Source organism: Maniola hyperantus, chromosome 28 (genome assembly GCF_902806685.2).
Source record: "Maniola hyperantus chromosome 28, iAphHyp1.2, whole genome shotgun sequence".
Lineage (NCBI taxonomy): Eukaryota > Metazoa > Arthropoda > Insecta > Lepidoptera > Nymphalidae > Maniola > Maniola hyperantus.
The window spans coordinates 2,114,081-2,131,216 of record NC_048563.1 but is presented as its reverse complement, the minus strand read 5'-3'; the positions used below and the strand labels follow the sequence as shown (position 1 = coordinate 2,131,216).

General features: G+C 37.1%; 1 protein-coding gene across 2 annotated transcripts in view; it reads left to right on the top strand.

Moving 5' to 3' along the window:
- The first annotated feature begins 14,083 nt into the window (after nucleotides 1–14,083).
- Nucleotides 14,084–17,136, top strand: part of LOC117995091 (regulator of G-protein signaling 7-like) — a 30,540-nt gene continuing 27,487 nt past the window's right edge. For both annotated transcript variants that reach the window (XR_011238382.1, XM_034983090.2), the window contains exons 1-4: nucleotides 14,084–14,683; nucleotides 14,968–15,118; nucleotides 15,681–15,767; nucleotides 16,533–16,693. Coding sequence is in view for 1 of the 2 variants with exons in the window: in XM_034983090.2 (XP_034838981.1) it covers nucleotides 14,622–14,683; nucleotides 14,968–15,118; nucleotides 15,681–15,767; nucleotides 16,533–16,693 (461 nt within the window). In the remaining variant the exon portion in view is untranslated. The remainder of the gene's footprint in view (nucleotides 14,684–14,967; nucleotides 15,119–15,680; nucleotides 15,768–16,532; nucleotides 16,694–17,136) is intronic.

Sequence of the window (17,136 nt, the reverse complement as noted above, 5' to 3'; positions counted from 1 at the left end):
GGTGAAAATCTTTGTAATGAAACATTTCGGTTGTGAAGAATCAAATAAATTGAGTTTTGGATCTTGGCCGATGCCGTCCAGCTACCTTGCAGTCTTCGCACCTACAAGTAAGCAAATGTTTGTATCCTGGAACAGTTTAGTGAACCTTCTTAGTGTATGTGTACAGTAAGAACCCTGTCTTTACTACTGAGCTTTTATTTTGAAACAATTTTATGAATTTTACTGTGTCATTGTCTATTCCATGCCAATGGCATCTTAAATTTAAAACATAGATTTTATGTACTATCTACCTAAGGCATTCTAATGTATCTAAATTAAGTCTTGGCATTAAGCTAGAATAACTAAGCATTATTAGCCATCACTATGTATTAAGCGACCCCGGTAAAAGTTACATTAAAAACAATTTTGCCTAACATCTAGCAAATTTCATTTATAACACCTCATATACATTACAAGGGAGTCGACGGCTAGCTTCTATTCTTTACTAGGTAGATAGATCAAGTAAAGTAAATTATTATTTTCCTCTAATCTTTGTAAGGTGGTAGATTATTCCGTATCCGGGTATATTTCTATTCCGCCCAATTTACCACCCTTACAAATGGCGCCCGAACGTTTTTTTTATATAGTTATTTCTGTATATTTTGAGAAATTTTGTGAATTTTATGAAATGTACTCCGCTGATTGTACAATTTTCTAAGTAGTGACACATTGCAAAGAGCACTAAGCTGTTTTTATGGTTAACTAACTAAATAATAACTAATAGTTAGAAATTTTGTTTGATAGTTTAAGTAATTTTCTGAGTATAGTCCAACATTTTTTTTCTTACTTAATCAACACTTTATAAATGGTGCTTATGCCGTTTAATTATGTTATCGACTTACCTTGGAGGTGTATAAGTGAATGTTTGCCTTCAGTTTAGTAATAAACATTGCTTAACTGAGTTGTTGTTGGGTATTGCTTTCAATAGTAAGTACATCTTATGTTTGAAAATTCCGGTAACTTAGTATAATTAAAGTTTTGAAACGCTATGTGCCGTTAACTAGTTACACACATACATTTATAAATACTAAGAGTTACAACTTGTGAAACTAAATATATAAACTATATTCAGAGATTACATTAAGTTCAAGTATGAAGTTATGAACAATTTTTTTTCAGTGACTTGATACTTCATTATTTTGTTGAAATTTTGTTTAGAGCTGTGTTAAGGTTATGATAAAAGCTACTTCACACACAAAACATGTTAAGTTTAATTGAATGCTGGTAGTTTAAAGTGACATTTAGAAACAGATTTTGTTGTATTTTAGGTTATGTGTTAAAAGTGTAAAGTAACAGCCATCAAACCATTGCACAATCTCTTTGTTTTTTTGAAAGATAATATGCTAGTCAGAGTTCATTGCAACTTTGTTGCCTGTTTACTTTTGTAATTGTAAAGGTTGTAACACACTGTGTACTCATAAAGGTGATACTGCACCTTACAATCATTTATTCAATTTTGGGAAGTTTTATTTTGTTATATTTTGTTTACTATAGTAATAATATGTGCTTGTATTATTAACGATATTTTGGAATAGGAACATAATTGATAAAATAGTTAGGATAGACTTAAGAATATTGTTTTTGTTGTGTATTTTGCTTGTGTATATTTAATAGTTTAAATAACTTCTTTTGTGTTTGTGTTTAACCAATTTGTATAAGGCTAAACATAGACAGTTACACAAGCTCGATATTTTGTTAAATGTGTTTTGACTTAACACAATGGAACAGACTTTTGCCCAGTTTCATTCACTTTTGAAGGACGAATTGTGTTATGAGGTATCCATTCGTTCCGAAACTCCAGCACCTACAGTGCTAGGTTTAAAGAAACAGTTAAAACAATTAATTCAGGAAATTCCTTCTGAATCAATTTTAGAGACGGATTTCACTTCTGAAAGTGAGTTAGGGGTTATTACTAAAAAACTTCAAGACTTAGAAGATTTATTAAAAAAGTGTTCTGACACTAAAGATAGACATGCCCTCTGTAGGTCTAAAGCTTTAGCTTCACATTTGTACTTTAGAATTTTGAGAATACAGTGTTCCGAACTCAGCTTAATAAGTAGGAAGAGTGAATTACATACAAAGTTGCAGAGTTTGATTTCCAGATTAGATGCTGACAATGAGTCGTCTCACGACGAATCACTGGATTCCGAGAGTACCGCCGTTGACTGCACTGGTGATAAAAATGTTGCCAAGTGGAAGTTACATTTCAACGGACAGGGTGATCCGCGCAGTTTCATCGAACGCGTTGAGGAATATAAAAGATCTTATGGCGTTTCAGATGGAAAATTATTTGTTTCTGCATTTCATCTTTTTACAGGCCGAGCATTGTTATGGTACAGAGGCAACAAATGTCAAGTTTCGTCTTGGTCAGAATTGAAAACTTTATTTTTAGAGGAATTTGATGCAGTAGATTATGACTACAGGTTGCTAGGTGAAATTCGAGCAAGAACACAAGGCTCTGAAGAACCTGTGTCTATCTATTTCGCTATAATGTTTTGCATGTTTTCAAGGTTGTCAACACCACTTTCCGAAGAACAAAAGTTACAAATTTTATTACATAATATTCGCCCTTTTTACTCAGAACAATTAGCTCTTGTTGACATTAAGTCTGTCGCAATGTTGAAGGAAAAGTGTCGCAAACTAGAGGCTGCGAGGCAGCGTTCCGCCTTATTTTCTGAGCCTACTAACAGTAAGGCAACTTTAAGTTCAGAGTTTGCTTACAAACAAGTGACAAAACAGATAAACACACTTTCAGTCACACCTGCACCTAAGGTTGATACAAGTAAAGGCACTGATTTTTCGAAAACAAATAAACAACTATGTTACAAGTGCGGCAAGGGTAACCATTCCTTTAAATTTTGCAGGACAGTTCCGAAATTTATTAGATGTTTTTCGTGTGGACGTCAGAACTTTACAGTAAAGACATGTCCAAGTTGTAGTAAAAAGGCGATTAGTAAACCCGCTCCGGACAAAAATTCAAAAAACTAATTAGTAAGAACTGTGCAGAGACACAAGTAAAGAACTTGGTCATTAACAACAAAACATCCCTTTTACCTGACACAGTTCTGTATTCAGTGGATAAACGAGACTTTAGGCCACATTTAAAGGTTTTTGTTGACGGTTTTGAGATTACAGGTTTACTAGATTCCGGTGCTTGCGCGTCAATTTTGGGTAACCAGGCGCACAAGGTTTTTTTGAGATTCGGTTATAAATTGCATAGCAGTATTGATACCACATTTTCAGAGGCAAATGGAGACTGGAGATTTTGCCTAGATTGCAGGAAATTAAATTCAGTGACAAAGGGGGATTCATACTCAATACCGTACATTCCACAAATTCTAGATAGCTTGAAAGAGGCAAGGTTTTTATCATCGATTGATTTAAGTTCAAGTTTCTGGCAAATTCCATTAGCTAACGACTCTCAGGAAAAAACCAGTTTTACAGTTCCTGGTAGAGGGTTATTCAAATTTAAAGTCATGCCGTTTGGCCTATGCGGTGCACCAGCACGACAGCAGAGGTTAATGGACCAGTTATTTAATCAAAATTTTTGTAGTGATATTGAAAATGGAATAGTATTTTGTTATATAGATGATATTGTTATTTGTTCTGCTGATTTTGAAACCCATTTAATTTTATTAAACAGAGTTCTGGATAAACTAAAAATGGCTCAACTATCCATAAATTTTGATAAATGTAATTTTTTTCGAAACTCTTTGAAATATTTAGGGTATATAGTGGATGAATTTGGTTTACGCACAGATCCTGGAAAAGTTGCCGCAGTTTTGAACTTTCCGACCCCAAAAACTGCACAGGAGGTAAAGATTTTCCTAGGCACTTGTTCTTGGTACAGGCGCTTTATTAGGAATTTTTCAACCATCGCTGCACCACTCAATAGACTAACGAGTAAAGGAAAGAACGCACCTAAATTTGAGTGGAGCGAACAGGCAGAGGTAGCATTTAATACATTGAAGAATGCGTTGGTAACCGCACCTGTTCTTGCGGTACCGAATTTTGAAAAACCATTCAAAATACATTGTGATGCTTCTGCATATGGTGTTGGTGGTATGCTGACGCAAGAAACCGATGGTTGCGATCATCCCATTGCGTATGTCAGTAGGAGCCTAAATAAAAACGAAAGGAATTACAGCGCGACGGAACGCGAGGCTCTAGCTGTGATTTTTGCAGTGGAGAAATTTCAGGCTTATTTTGGTTCCAAGCCAGTCACAATTATCACAGACCATGCATCCCTAAAGTGGTTCTTAAATTTAGAAAATCCCTCAGGACGACTCGCCAGATGGGGTTGTAGATTATCACAGTATAATTTTGTTATCGAACATAGGAAGGGTTGTGATAATGTAGTTCCGGATACCTTGTCGAGACTCATACACGTAGATGTAGTTGGTGATCGTAATGATAACTCTAGTCAACAAGTTTTGGTAGATGACTGGTATGACAAAACATTTAATGGCTGTAAAATCAATCCAGCAAATTTTCCGAATTTTAGTATTTTGAACGATAAACTATATCGTTACAGTAAATGTAAATACCAGCTTCTCAGTGAGTTCGACTGGAAAGAGGTAGTCCACAAGAACGACATCCTTAGAATTATGCAACAAAACCATGCAGATGCAACTGCAGGTCATTTTGGTGTGTTCAAAACTCATCGCAGATTATCCCTCAGATATTTTTGGCGTGGTATGTATAAGGACGTGGTTGAGTACGTTAAGAATTGTGATACTTGCTCTGCGTATAAACACACGACATCAGCCACTCCAGGTCTGCTAGGGAAGCCTAAAGTCTGCGAGAGACCTTTTCAGGTCATTTCGGCTGATTTAGTCGGACCTTTGCCTAGGTCTAAATCAGGATTTACATTTCTTTTTGTGGTGACGTGTTGTTTTTCGAAATATACAATGTTGTTTCCGTTACGGCGTGCCACAGGTGCCGCTGTTGTTAAAGCGCTAGAGAATTTTGTATTTTTGAACCATAGTGTTCCAGAGACTGTGATTGTGGACAATGGGTCCCAATTTACAGGATCTGAATTCCGTAATCTCATTAAGCGTTATAATATTCCGAAATTACACTACACACCACTGTACACTCCGCAAGTTAACCTTGTTGAGAGGTACAATAAGGTTGTTATGACTGCTGTAGCCGCTTTTGTGAAAGATAACCACAGGTCCTGGGACGAAAACCTGTACAAGGTCCAGTTCGCCATAAACAGTGCGGTTAATGAATCCACTGGATTCTCCCCGTTCTTCCTTGTCCACGCTAGAGAACCGGTTTTAAATGGTTCCTTCTATAAGGACACGGATAAGGAGTACGAGGCCGGAATTCCAAGGGAGGAATACGCAGGAAAGTTTGGAACTTTGGAGGACATATTTGGTCAGGTTAGGAGAAATTTGTTTCAGGCTCATGCAGAGTATGCAACGCATTACAACTTAAGGCGTAGGTCTGCAAGCTATTCTGTTGGGGATATAGTGTGGAAAAAGACCTATCCACAAAGCGACGCTACAAATTTTTTCACAGCTAAGCTGGCACCTAAGTATGAAAAGTGCAGGGTTGTCAAGGTTTTGTCACCTTTGGTTTACGAACTAGTTAGAGTAGCTGACAACCACCCAATAGGCACTTGGCATATTAAGGATATTAAGAAGTAGATATTTGCCATTACTTAGTTTGGTCTAAACTGTTTGAATATTTAAGTTATCAATATTCAATTAGGAATTTGTATGAGTGTAGTGATGTTCTGAATTAACAGTTACATTACCATGGTTCAGTTGAGGATGAATGTAGTGGATGTATGTAGGGATGAATATGTGATGATTGGAATGCTTGTGGTAGACCAACCGGTTGAGAAAGTAAAAATGCAAATATCGTACTTTGGGGATAACGAAAAGGGGGGGGTTTTGTGTTTTGTTTTCGTTTTCCTTCTAGATAATGGATCATTTCTGTTATTTTTCCGATTCTGTTCCGAGATCTATTTTCTAGGAGAGTTATTTCGTTTTTTTTTCTCATATTCCGATTTTGATTCGGTTTTATTTTTCCGAATGGGATAGAGAACGGTTGCCATATCAGATGGACCCGTTCACAACCAGTTTTTCCGTATTTGTTGAGTAACAAATATTAAGATGGTAGTTTAAAAGAGTGAACCACCGTAGGCCTAGACGCATTCTATCAGTCAGCTGAAGAATGATGCCAAGATGTTTCCACTCAAGTGTCTTAGACACCATGAAGTTTTTTGTATATATTCTTTTTAGAAGTTAGGGTTGTGTAGTTAAGTATAATGTATAAAACCTTACACTGTTTTCAGTATATTTATTTTGTTAGACAATTTTCCTTGTTAGTAGTAGATGTGCGTTCACGCGTAACTTCTGTGTTTTTCTTGTTTGTTTCAGGCAAATTGTTAGTAGTTGTTGGATGACGCTGAGGGCAGCGTGGTTCAACCTGTTGAACCTTTTCGTAGGAGGGGAAGTATTGTGACGTTGTAAATTTTGAACTACTAACTAGCGTTTCGCTTTTAATAAAAATCAATTTTGTTCAAAGTATGTTGGTGCCACCTAGCATCAAGGTGCAGAACTACGCGTGGGTCGATGTTCAGAGTTCATTCGAGCCACAATAGATGGCGTTTGCTTCGTTGTCAATGGTCGTAAAAATAAAACAAAATAATTAAATAAAACCATAATATCATTTGTTTATTGTTAAGTCATTAACAAAACGGTTCTTATAATATATCCTTAGGTTCCGCAAATATTCAAAAATGAATTGGCTTCATGATCAAACTAAATGAGAGCGGCCACACTCGGGTTGCGTCTGGCAACACCGATTGGTGAGATTTAGAATTTTTCTGGAGTCAACATGTGAAGACGAATTTTTTCGTTCCAGGAAAATCTCACTCCTTTTCGCCCATGGCTTCGCCTGGGAAAATACAATAGTTATAAATTTAGTCATCCTAACGTATTTCAATGTTTCATCAATTATGGTGAGTGAAAAATCAAGTAATGTGGATTCGACAAAATGGCGGTTTGGTTAGAGAAAATCCTAATTTCATGATTTTCCCTTTCAGTTCCAGTTATTTTACCTTCCCAAATAAATGAGGATAATGGGTTGTGGGTGGACTCCTGAAAACCATTGGTGGCCAGGAGTTCAATAGGTGAGTTGTGTTTGATCGGGAAAATTCCACGTGTCGAAATTTTCACACAGCACAAATTATAATCTTGTTTTTCTTTGTTACAGGGTTTTCCGTTTGCGTTTTCCGTTTGCGTTTCCGTTTTTAGTTTTCGTTTTCCGTATTTATTTCTTTTGCACATTCACGTTGGCAACTTAATTTCTATGGATAAGACTTGGTGAAAATCTTTGTAATGAAACATTTCGGTTGTGAAGAATCAAATAAATTGAGTTTTGGATCTTGGCCGATGCCGTCCAGCTACCTTGCAGTCTTCGCACCTACAAGTAAGCAAATGTTTGTATCCTGGAACAGTTTAGTGAACCTTCTTAGTGTATGTGTACAGTAAGAACCCTGTCTTTACTACTGAGCTTTTATTTTGAAACAATTTTATGAATTTTACTGTGTCATTGTCTATTCCATGCCAATGGCATCTTAAATTTAAAACATAGATTTTATGTACTATCTACCTAAGGCATTCTAATGTATCTAAATTAAGTCTTGGCATTAAGCTAGAATAACTAAGCATTATTAGCCATCACTATGTATTAAGCGACCCCGGTAAAAGTTACATTAAAAACAATTTTGCCTAACATCTAGCAAATTTCATTTATAACACCTCATATACATTACAAGGGAGTCGACGGCTAGCTTCTATTCTTTACTAGGTAGATAGATCAAGTAAAGTAAATTATTATTTTCCTCTAATCTTTGTAAGGTGGTAGATTATTCCGTATCCGGGTATATTTCTATTCCGCCCAATTTACCACCCTTACAGCAGGTTTCCTCACGGTGTTTTCCTTCACAGTTAAAGCAAGTAAATTGAATTGAATTATTGAATACTTACTTAAAACGCACATAACTCGTTATGTGCGTGTCCTGGGATCGAACCCCGACCTCCGATTAGGAGGCGGACGTCTTAACCAGAAAAACAATTATTTTCGCATTAATAAATAATTATATACTTTAATAATTAATAAATAATTTTTAATTAATAATTATGGAATAAGTTCAATTAAAAAACCTCCTTAGTAACTTATAGTTACTTACAAATACAAATCATTTATTTGCTGATCGTAGGTAGGTACCTATATAATAAGTTGTTAATTACAATTGATTTAGTTTGTAATAATACTTGTGTACTTATAACTAAGTACTTGTGTATATTTTTCATATAATCCTCCACACCACTAGGACTAAATCGATCAGGCAGGCTGAAATTTGGAATAAAGATTGCTTAAAGGTATCTACTTACCCTGACTTAACTCGTAAAGTTATAAAGTATGAATAACTGTAATTTCACTTCTCACAAAACATTGTATATTGCATAAAAATGCAAAAAATTTAATAAGTAGGTACAAATTATTATTTGCTTTGTTAAATAACAAAAAAAAACAATAGGAAAAAACGTACACTCTAAAAAACTTAAAAAGAACAAAATTGTTTATGGTTCAAAATAACTTTCCCGCTCTTTTGAAATGTCAACATTGCGGAACGTCTGCGTTTAAATGTCAAGGTCAAATGACGATCTTTTGACATTTTATCGCAAAACGCGGCATTTCAATACGAAACTAAACTAAACTTGCGATATCTTCATAGAATGTTAATTTATGTATTTTCAAAATAAAAATAGGTATACAATGTTATAAGTCCCGCAAATTGCTATTGCGCTGGAACCATGTCTCATTAACATCGAAATGACGTCTGCCGAAATAAAAATATGCCATCAGCTCGAAACTTCAATCTAGTGCTGACGTCACTAAAATGGCGACCACGCGCATTAACTAATTTAAATAGTTATAAATATTATAGTTATAGATTTTTTACTAACAAATAGGTTTAAGTTTCGTGTAATTACTAACACCAATATTAATAATTACTAACAATTAGGTTTAAGTTTCGTGTAATTACTAACACCAATATGATCCTTGTTGGTCGAAATAAAAACATTTTATTTTTATTATTTATTTATTAACAATTTGCGTGACTTATGTACACGCTGCACCCCACGAGGCCTAAGTCAACGGAAAGTACCCTGTAGGTAGGTTTTCAATTTTCATTCATTTGACGAATCTTGACGACAGACAACGAAGTAATCCTATTAATTTTTCTCTACAGCTACGATAGATAGCCTTGTAAAATACAAAAGTAAACACTTATAGACCGTTAGATGGTTTCGAGACGTCTAAAAGTTGTAAATTATATTATTACTAGCGACTTGGTCCGTGTGGATTTAGGTTTTAAAAAAACCCCATGGGAACTCTGATTTTCCGTGATAAAAAGTACTTAGGTCCATTTAATTATACCCATTGCATAAAATGACGCCGATCGTTGCTCCGTAAACCAAGTTGCAAACAAACACACTTTCGCATTTATAATATGGACTATTGATCACTTTTGATAACTTGTTGTTTTATCGAAAAGATAATTTATTTCGTAACTGGTTTATCAGGATGTAGACCGCGCGATAGTGTAATACAAAATGATACAGTGTCGGTCAGTCAAGGACACTCTGAGAAAGGACTCAGTTTTTAGGGTTCCGTACCTCAAAAGGAAAAACGGAACCCTTATAGGATCACTTTGTTGTCTGTCTGACTGTCAAGAAACCTACAGGGTACTTCCCGTTGACCTAGAATCATGAAATTTGGCAGGTGGGTCTTATAGTAGACATAAGAAGAAAAATCTGGAAATCGTGAATTTAGGGTTAGATCACACAAAAAAAATTGTGGTCATGAACTAATAATTAGTATTTTCAATTTTCTAAGTAAGATAACTATACCTATCAAGTGGGTTATCATATGAAAGGTATTCACTTTTTTTTATGGATTCACCTGATGGGAAGTGATGATGTGGCCTAAGATGGGACACGTTTATCTAGAAGATGCCTATTCACTCTTGTTTTAAAGATACCCGGGTTGTAATTGGTAGGAAACACATATCGTGGAAGAGTATTCCAAACCTTAGCCATGTGTATGAGGAATGATGACGCAAAACGTTTCGTGCGTGTAGATGGGATGTCGACGACATAAGGATGGAAACTTGCGGTTCGGTGGTAAAATGGGATAAAGGGGGGACAAGATCGACAAGTTTAGCTATAGTACAGCGACAAGTCGAGATGGCAACCGGGGCAGGAGGCGGGGGACGCCCCCCCCCACCCCCTCCCCGCCTCATACCCCGATTGCCAGTTCAACCTGTCGCGTACTTGTGCTTATAATTTGATCTAAGTATATATCATCATGATCAACCCATCGCCGGCTCACTACAGAGCACGGCGGCGCGACAGGCGTAAATCACGCGAACATTGCTGTCAAACGTCTAGAGAGAGACAGGCCACAAAGCAAAATAAGAAGAAAAAGAGAGACAGTCAATGAACTGTCGCATTGATACTGCTGTCGCGTTGCTGTCGCTACTGCAACGTTCCCGGGTCCCCTCTCATAGTGAGAAGGGTTTTGGCCATTGTCTACCACGCTGGTCATGTGCGGATTGGTAGACTTCACCATTGAGAACATTATGGAGGCATGCAGGTTTCCTCACGATGTTTTCCTTCACCGTTAGCAAGTGATATTTAATTACTTAAAACGCACACTTAAAAAGTTAGAGGTGCGTGCCCGGGATCGAACCCCCGACCTCCGATTAGAAGGCGGACGTCCTAACCACTAGGCTATCACAGCTAGATCTATATACCTATAGTTATTTGCGATAAACAAAATCGAATTGATTTCGCAACACTATCTAGTATCTTATCGCCTCCACTAATAAACTTACCATAATAATACTTAGGTAGTACGGGACAGGTCGAGATGGCAATCGGGTTAAGAGGCGGGGGGACGCCCCGTACACCCGCACGTCATCCGCTCTCGCCCGCACTAAGTCAGCGCGGGGGCTGTACGGGTGTGCGGGGCGTTCCCACCCCGATCGCCATCTCGACCTGTCGCGTACTATGCCTATTGTTATTGCGAAAGCGCAATTTCAAGTACGTGCTCTAGTGATAGCCTAGTTTTTAACACGTCGGTCTTCTATTCAGGAGTCCAGGGTTCGATCCCGTAACCTGTAACTTTCAGAATTATTTTAATGTAGATAACGGGTATCATACCACAATTAATTTGAATTGATTAGTTTTTATCTATTCAGGAACTAGCTGGATGCCCGCGACTTCGTCCGCGTGGAATTAGGTTTTTGAAAATCCCGTGGGAACTCTTTGATTTCCCGGGATAAAAGTAGCCTATGTCACTCTCCAGGTCTTTATCTATACCCATGCAAAAAAATCAAATCAATCCGTTGCACCGTTGCGACGTGATTGAAGGACAAACCCACAAACCAACAAACAAACACGCTTTCGCATTTATAATAAGGGTACCTACTGAGGAATAATGCAGCTTTCTACTGGTGAAAGAGTTTTTAAAATCGATTCACTAGTACCAAAGATTTTCCTCTACAAACAAACTTACAAAATTTATCTCTTTATAATATTAATATTAGATGTATCACTACCCATATTATAAAGCGTGTTTGTTTGTTGGTTTGTCCTTCAATCACGTCGCAACGGATCGAGGTGGTTTTTTGCATGGATATAGATAGTTAGAGACCTGGAGAGTGACATAGGTCACTTTTTATCCCGAGAAATCAAAGAGTTCCCATGGGATTTTTGAAATCCTAAATCCACGCGTACGAAGTCGTGGGCATCAGCTAGTATTGCTTATATATTATCTTCTAGGTATATTTGTTTGAACCAATTTTCTTCGAGTGCTATAAAAACATATCTACAATGTTAGGTAATCTTTTAAGAGCACTCATCAAAGATATAGATATCATTCAATTACTAATGTTAAAGTCAAGTTGATATCGATTTATAAATCGACTAGCTTATGCTCGCGACTTCGTCCGTGTGGACTACACAAATTTCAAACCCCTTTTTCATCCCCTTAGAGGTAGAATTTCAGTTCGGTCCGTCCAGTAGTTTCAGCTGTGCGTTGATAGATCAGTCAGTCAATCCTTTTATATACTTACAGTTAATATAGTTAAATAGTTAATATTTAATTATTTAAAGAAGTGAAGAAGTGATTTTTACATGAAAATAAATATAATAAGAAATTGGATTTTGAATTGAGGCTTCGGTATAGGTATATGCAGGTAGGTACCTACTTATAAATAAAAGTGGGTGCCTACCTAAAGTCATAAAGTTGGAAGTTACAGAAGGGATTGATCATTTATTACATAAAGTTATGTTTAGATAAATAACATTCCTGCATTCAAATGTTAAAAAGTGTTGTGCAAAGAATAAATTACTACAACAGAAGCTACGTGAAGTGAAACTTCGTGCTTTGTTATTAAGTACCTAAGTACCTACTACCTACTGCCTAAGACGTGCTGTCAACAACATCAGGGTGCAATATACAGTGCGACAAGGCTCTCATTGGCACTTCAATGACATTGACAGGGGGGCGCTGTTGGAGAACAAAGGCTTAGAATATTCAAACAAGAACAAAGGGGACACTTGACGGCAACGTTAGTTCCGATTTTCACCTCGCGCCAAGACAGCGCGATCCTGCGTACGTCCCATTCTTCGCCTCGTCCACTGTGCCCTCTGCTAGTCAGAGGGACACGTGGAGAAGCCTCCCCCCTGCCAGGTCTTTAGCCATAGCCAACAATATCCCCGAAGAGAGATTATTAGCCATGTTACCGGGGTGCAACGGCCGGAATCTCTTCCCCTTGGACGTATCCAAAAGGGACCAGCATCACCCAGACACACTGGGAGGTTACCACGCTGGCACCTCAAGCTGTCCCATCTGCGTTAACGCAGTCCTACTCTATGACAAGTGCATTGACAAGGAAAAGGCCGGCCTCGGGAGCGCGGTTTGAAAGTAAATGACCTTAGATCATAAACACGGAATCGATATTTTCGTTGCATTCACTTTTCTTTGTTTAAAAATCAAAACAATATGGTGGTTTTGGTCTATTATTAATATTATATCGAATTTTTAAGGCTTGTAACCTATTTTGATTGACAATCACACAATTTCTTTATCATCATCATCATCAACCGATAGACGTCCACCGCTAGACATAGGTATCTTCTCTTGTTACTTGTAGGGAACTTCCACTAATATTATAGGTAACTAACTACTTAGATAACAACTAATTACGTAAATAATACACTTTACTTTGTCCGGTAGACCCGGAAGAACCCAAAACGTGATATGAATTATAAACCTACCATACGGTCATACCTATCTACCTAGTAAGTAAATAACTTCAAAAATTTGTACAGTTACTAATAGTACTGTAGGTGTAGGTAGGTATTACGAAAAGGAAATAGACCGTGTAAGAAGTAGATTCAACGTAAATAACACTATATTTGGGCTAATAATACCTAGCAATAGTTTGAGAATGTCAAGGCTAAAAGTGAACGTTTTTATATTCATTTTATGATAATAATTTATTGAACTGAAATCATGATTAATTTGTTTGTAGTGCTGCCATCTCTTTTCATACACTGGAACTACTGTCTCTACAGTCATATTTTAGTTTAAAAAAAATATTCAAATGTGTTTATTAATATAAGAAAAAAAAACTGATTTTTAAATAAGAATTGTGATAAATTCAAGTGTTTTAATTTAATACTAAATTTCCTTGATCTAAAAATAGCAGAAAGCGCTCAATAAAGTCGTTAACACATGCGCTATCGAACTTCGAGTGCACATCGGCGAAATTAAGAGGAGCACTTAAGAAATTGGCGCACTAACAATTTCGCTGCCATATCATTTAGTCGAGTTAAAACATTACAACTTCCATCTTTTTCTATTGCCTAGAAACTATTATTGCCATCTCTTTTCAATAGAGCAACATGAAAAAAATATTAATGGCTGTCGTACTTTGACATTTCGATACATTTCTTCGATGTATTATTTTTTGGGTTTTATTACAATTTTATGAATAAAATTTTAGAATACAATGTAGTTAATAACAAATTTTAACTAATTTAACTCCTTTCGGTGCGCTGTGTGACCACAAACCAAAGATACAATGTATTTTCTTTAGTAACTAGTCCAAAATCTATCGCCCTAATTTTTTTTCATTTGTTTTTCTCATATTATTATCGAAGTGTAGTGTTTATCAACTGTTTTTATAATTGAATACCCTCTTTGTGCTAAAGTAGCATTTATATGCGATTTGAGTGCACTAGTGATTTACAAAGTGTTAAAAAAGTGACTGGAAAAGTTAGTGAAAAATGTGTAAATAATTTTGATTTTCTATAATAAGTGCTAAGGTCCTATAAATAATCAGTATCACTAAAACAAACTGTAATCCAATGTTACTGTACAGTTAAAACCTTGAATTCATTATAAAATTGTCACTATCGACTATGGTGTTAAGATAATTTTTGGATATTTTGAGTGTTCTTGGAGTGAATTTTTAAATTAAAATGGTTACGATGAACTCATCTGAGAAGGCTGCGCAGAAAGCGTGTCAGCAAGGTCCATCAAGGTAAATAAATATTTGTTTTCAACCTTTAAATATTTAATACTAGATGATGCCCGCGACTTCATCCGCGTGACAGACAGACAGACACACTTTCGCATTTATAATATTAGTATGGATAGATTTTTTTAAAGTTCGCTCTAATCTCCTCACATGACTGTAGCAGAACTCGCTGAGACAACACTACAAAGCCGAAATCTCATTCTAAAGGTTGATGTACATTTGCTGCATACTGTAATAGTAAACAGTTTTGATTGACCATACTATTTTTTCCTTTTTTGTCATTCCAGGGAGAACACAAAATGTGTAAAAGATGACAAAGAAAAAGATAAAGAAAAAGATAAAAAAGATATGGTAGCCAGTCTCCCACCCAGTGTCCAAGCTTTGATGTCAACTATACCATCACCAGAGGAGTCTCCCAACTATCTTGTCTATAAAAAGGTAATTAATAATTATCTATCTTTATTTATAAAAGAAAAGATTACGTTGGAATTGCCTAGCACCTACTTGTACTTCCTACTATTGTTTTATTGCTAACCAGTTATCCAAAAAGTATACTATTTTCTTTTACAAAAACTCTTTATAACGCACTATAAACTACCCGGTCTCTTCAATTTCGCTATATAAAGTGCACACATATGGAGTTTCTCTACGTGATCAAATCAGAAATGAGGAAATCCGTAGGAGAACTAGGGTAACCGACATAGCTCAACGGGTTGCGAAGCTGAAGTGGCAATGGGCAGGGCACATTGTTCGTACAACCAATAGATGTTGGGGTCCCAAGGAATGGAATAGCGACCTCGCACCGGAAGACGCGGCGTTGGAAGACCCCCCACTAGGTGGACGGACGACATCAGACGAGTTGCAGGGAGCCACTGGATGGCGGTGGCGCAAGACCGTAGTGTGTGGAAGTCACAATAGACCTATGTCCAGCAATGGACGTCTATTGGTTGATGATAATGACGATGATGATGAGTGTACACAGTATTATCTCCTCTTCTAGATGGAGGCCATAATAGACAAGATGCAGGATGAAAGCACTGGCGTACCAGTGAGGACAGTCAAGAGCTTCATGACCAAGATACCCTCCGTGAGTTTACAACTTTAACTTAATGTTCACTCAGTACTGAAGTGACTGTTTAGGCCATCTAGTAGCGACACTTTTGCAGTTATCGAAGCTACTAGATGGAATAAAAAGTCGTTTCAGTACTGAGTGAACATACACATCACAAATTTCGTCACTGGCAGCAAGAGAGCCGTAGCTTAGTGGTCAGAGCATCGGGCGTGATCCCAGGAGACGCAGGTTCGATTCCTGCCGGTCAGCAACTAGTTTTAAATACATATCAAATATGTATTTAAAACTAGCTGCCTTGGCGAACTTCGTACCGCCTAACAGTCGATTCTTTTTCAGGGTTTTTTTTAATTTTTCTCTCCGTAAGAACCATCCTCGTACTTCAAGGACTATTATGAAAAAAGAATAAGCGAAATCGGCTCAGCTGTTCTCGAGATTCGCGATCAGCAACACATTCAGCGATTCATCCATACTAATATTATAAATGCGAAAGTGTGTCTGTCTGTCTGTCTGTCTGCTAGCCTTTCACAGCCCATCCGTTCAACCGATTTTGACGAGACTTGGTACAGCGATAGCTTGCATCCCGGGGAAGGACATAGGCTACTTTTTATCCCGGAAAATCAAAGAGTTCCCACGGGATTTTTAAAAACCTAAATCCACGCGGATAAAATCGCGGGCATCCTCTAGTTTTATATATAGAGATTATTTTGAAATTATTTAGAAGTGTTGGTAAAACACTATAAAACTTATATATTTTTTTACATCTATTTGGTCCGTTTCTAGGTGTTCACAGGTACAGACCTGGTGGCGTGGCTGAACCGCCACCTAAACCTGGAAGATACCTGGGAGGCTCTGCACATTGGCCACCATTTAGCTGCACACGGATACCTCTTCCCTATAGATGACCACTGTCTTACTGTTAAGAATGACAACACTTATTACAGGTTCTTCATTCATTCATTCATTAATAACTTTATGAATTCATCAAGTTATGCCAAGACTATCAATTAATGGATCCTACTTAAATGTTAGAATAGGTATAAGGTCTTCTAGGTCAATTGAATAAGGGTTGTGCGGGGTTGCATGTTAGGTCCTTTTCTATTTCACATTTATATTAATGACCTACCTTCCTAAGTCAAGAAACTTGGGTGCATATTTTGTTAGCCTCTTTAGAGCATGGTTCTTTCCTCTCAGAGTGAGAAGGGTTTGGCCCTGTGCAGATTGGCAGACTTGACAGGCATGCAGACTACGAAAAGCCAGAGATGCATTCCCGGGATCGAATCCCCGACCTCCGATTATCAGATGCACGTCCTAACCAGTACGCTATCACAGCTTACTCCTCCTCTTTACTGGAATATAAGCCAAAAATCTGCTTACTTAACATTGT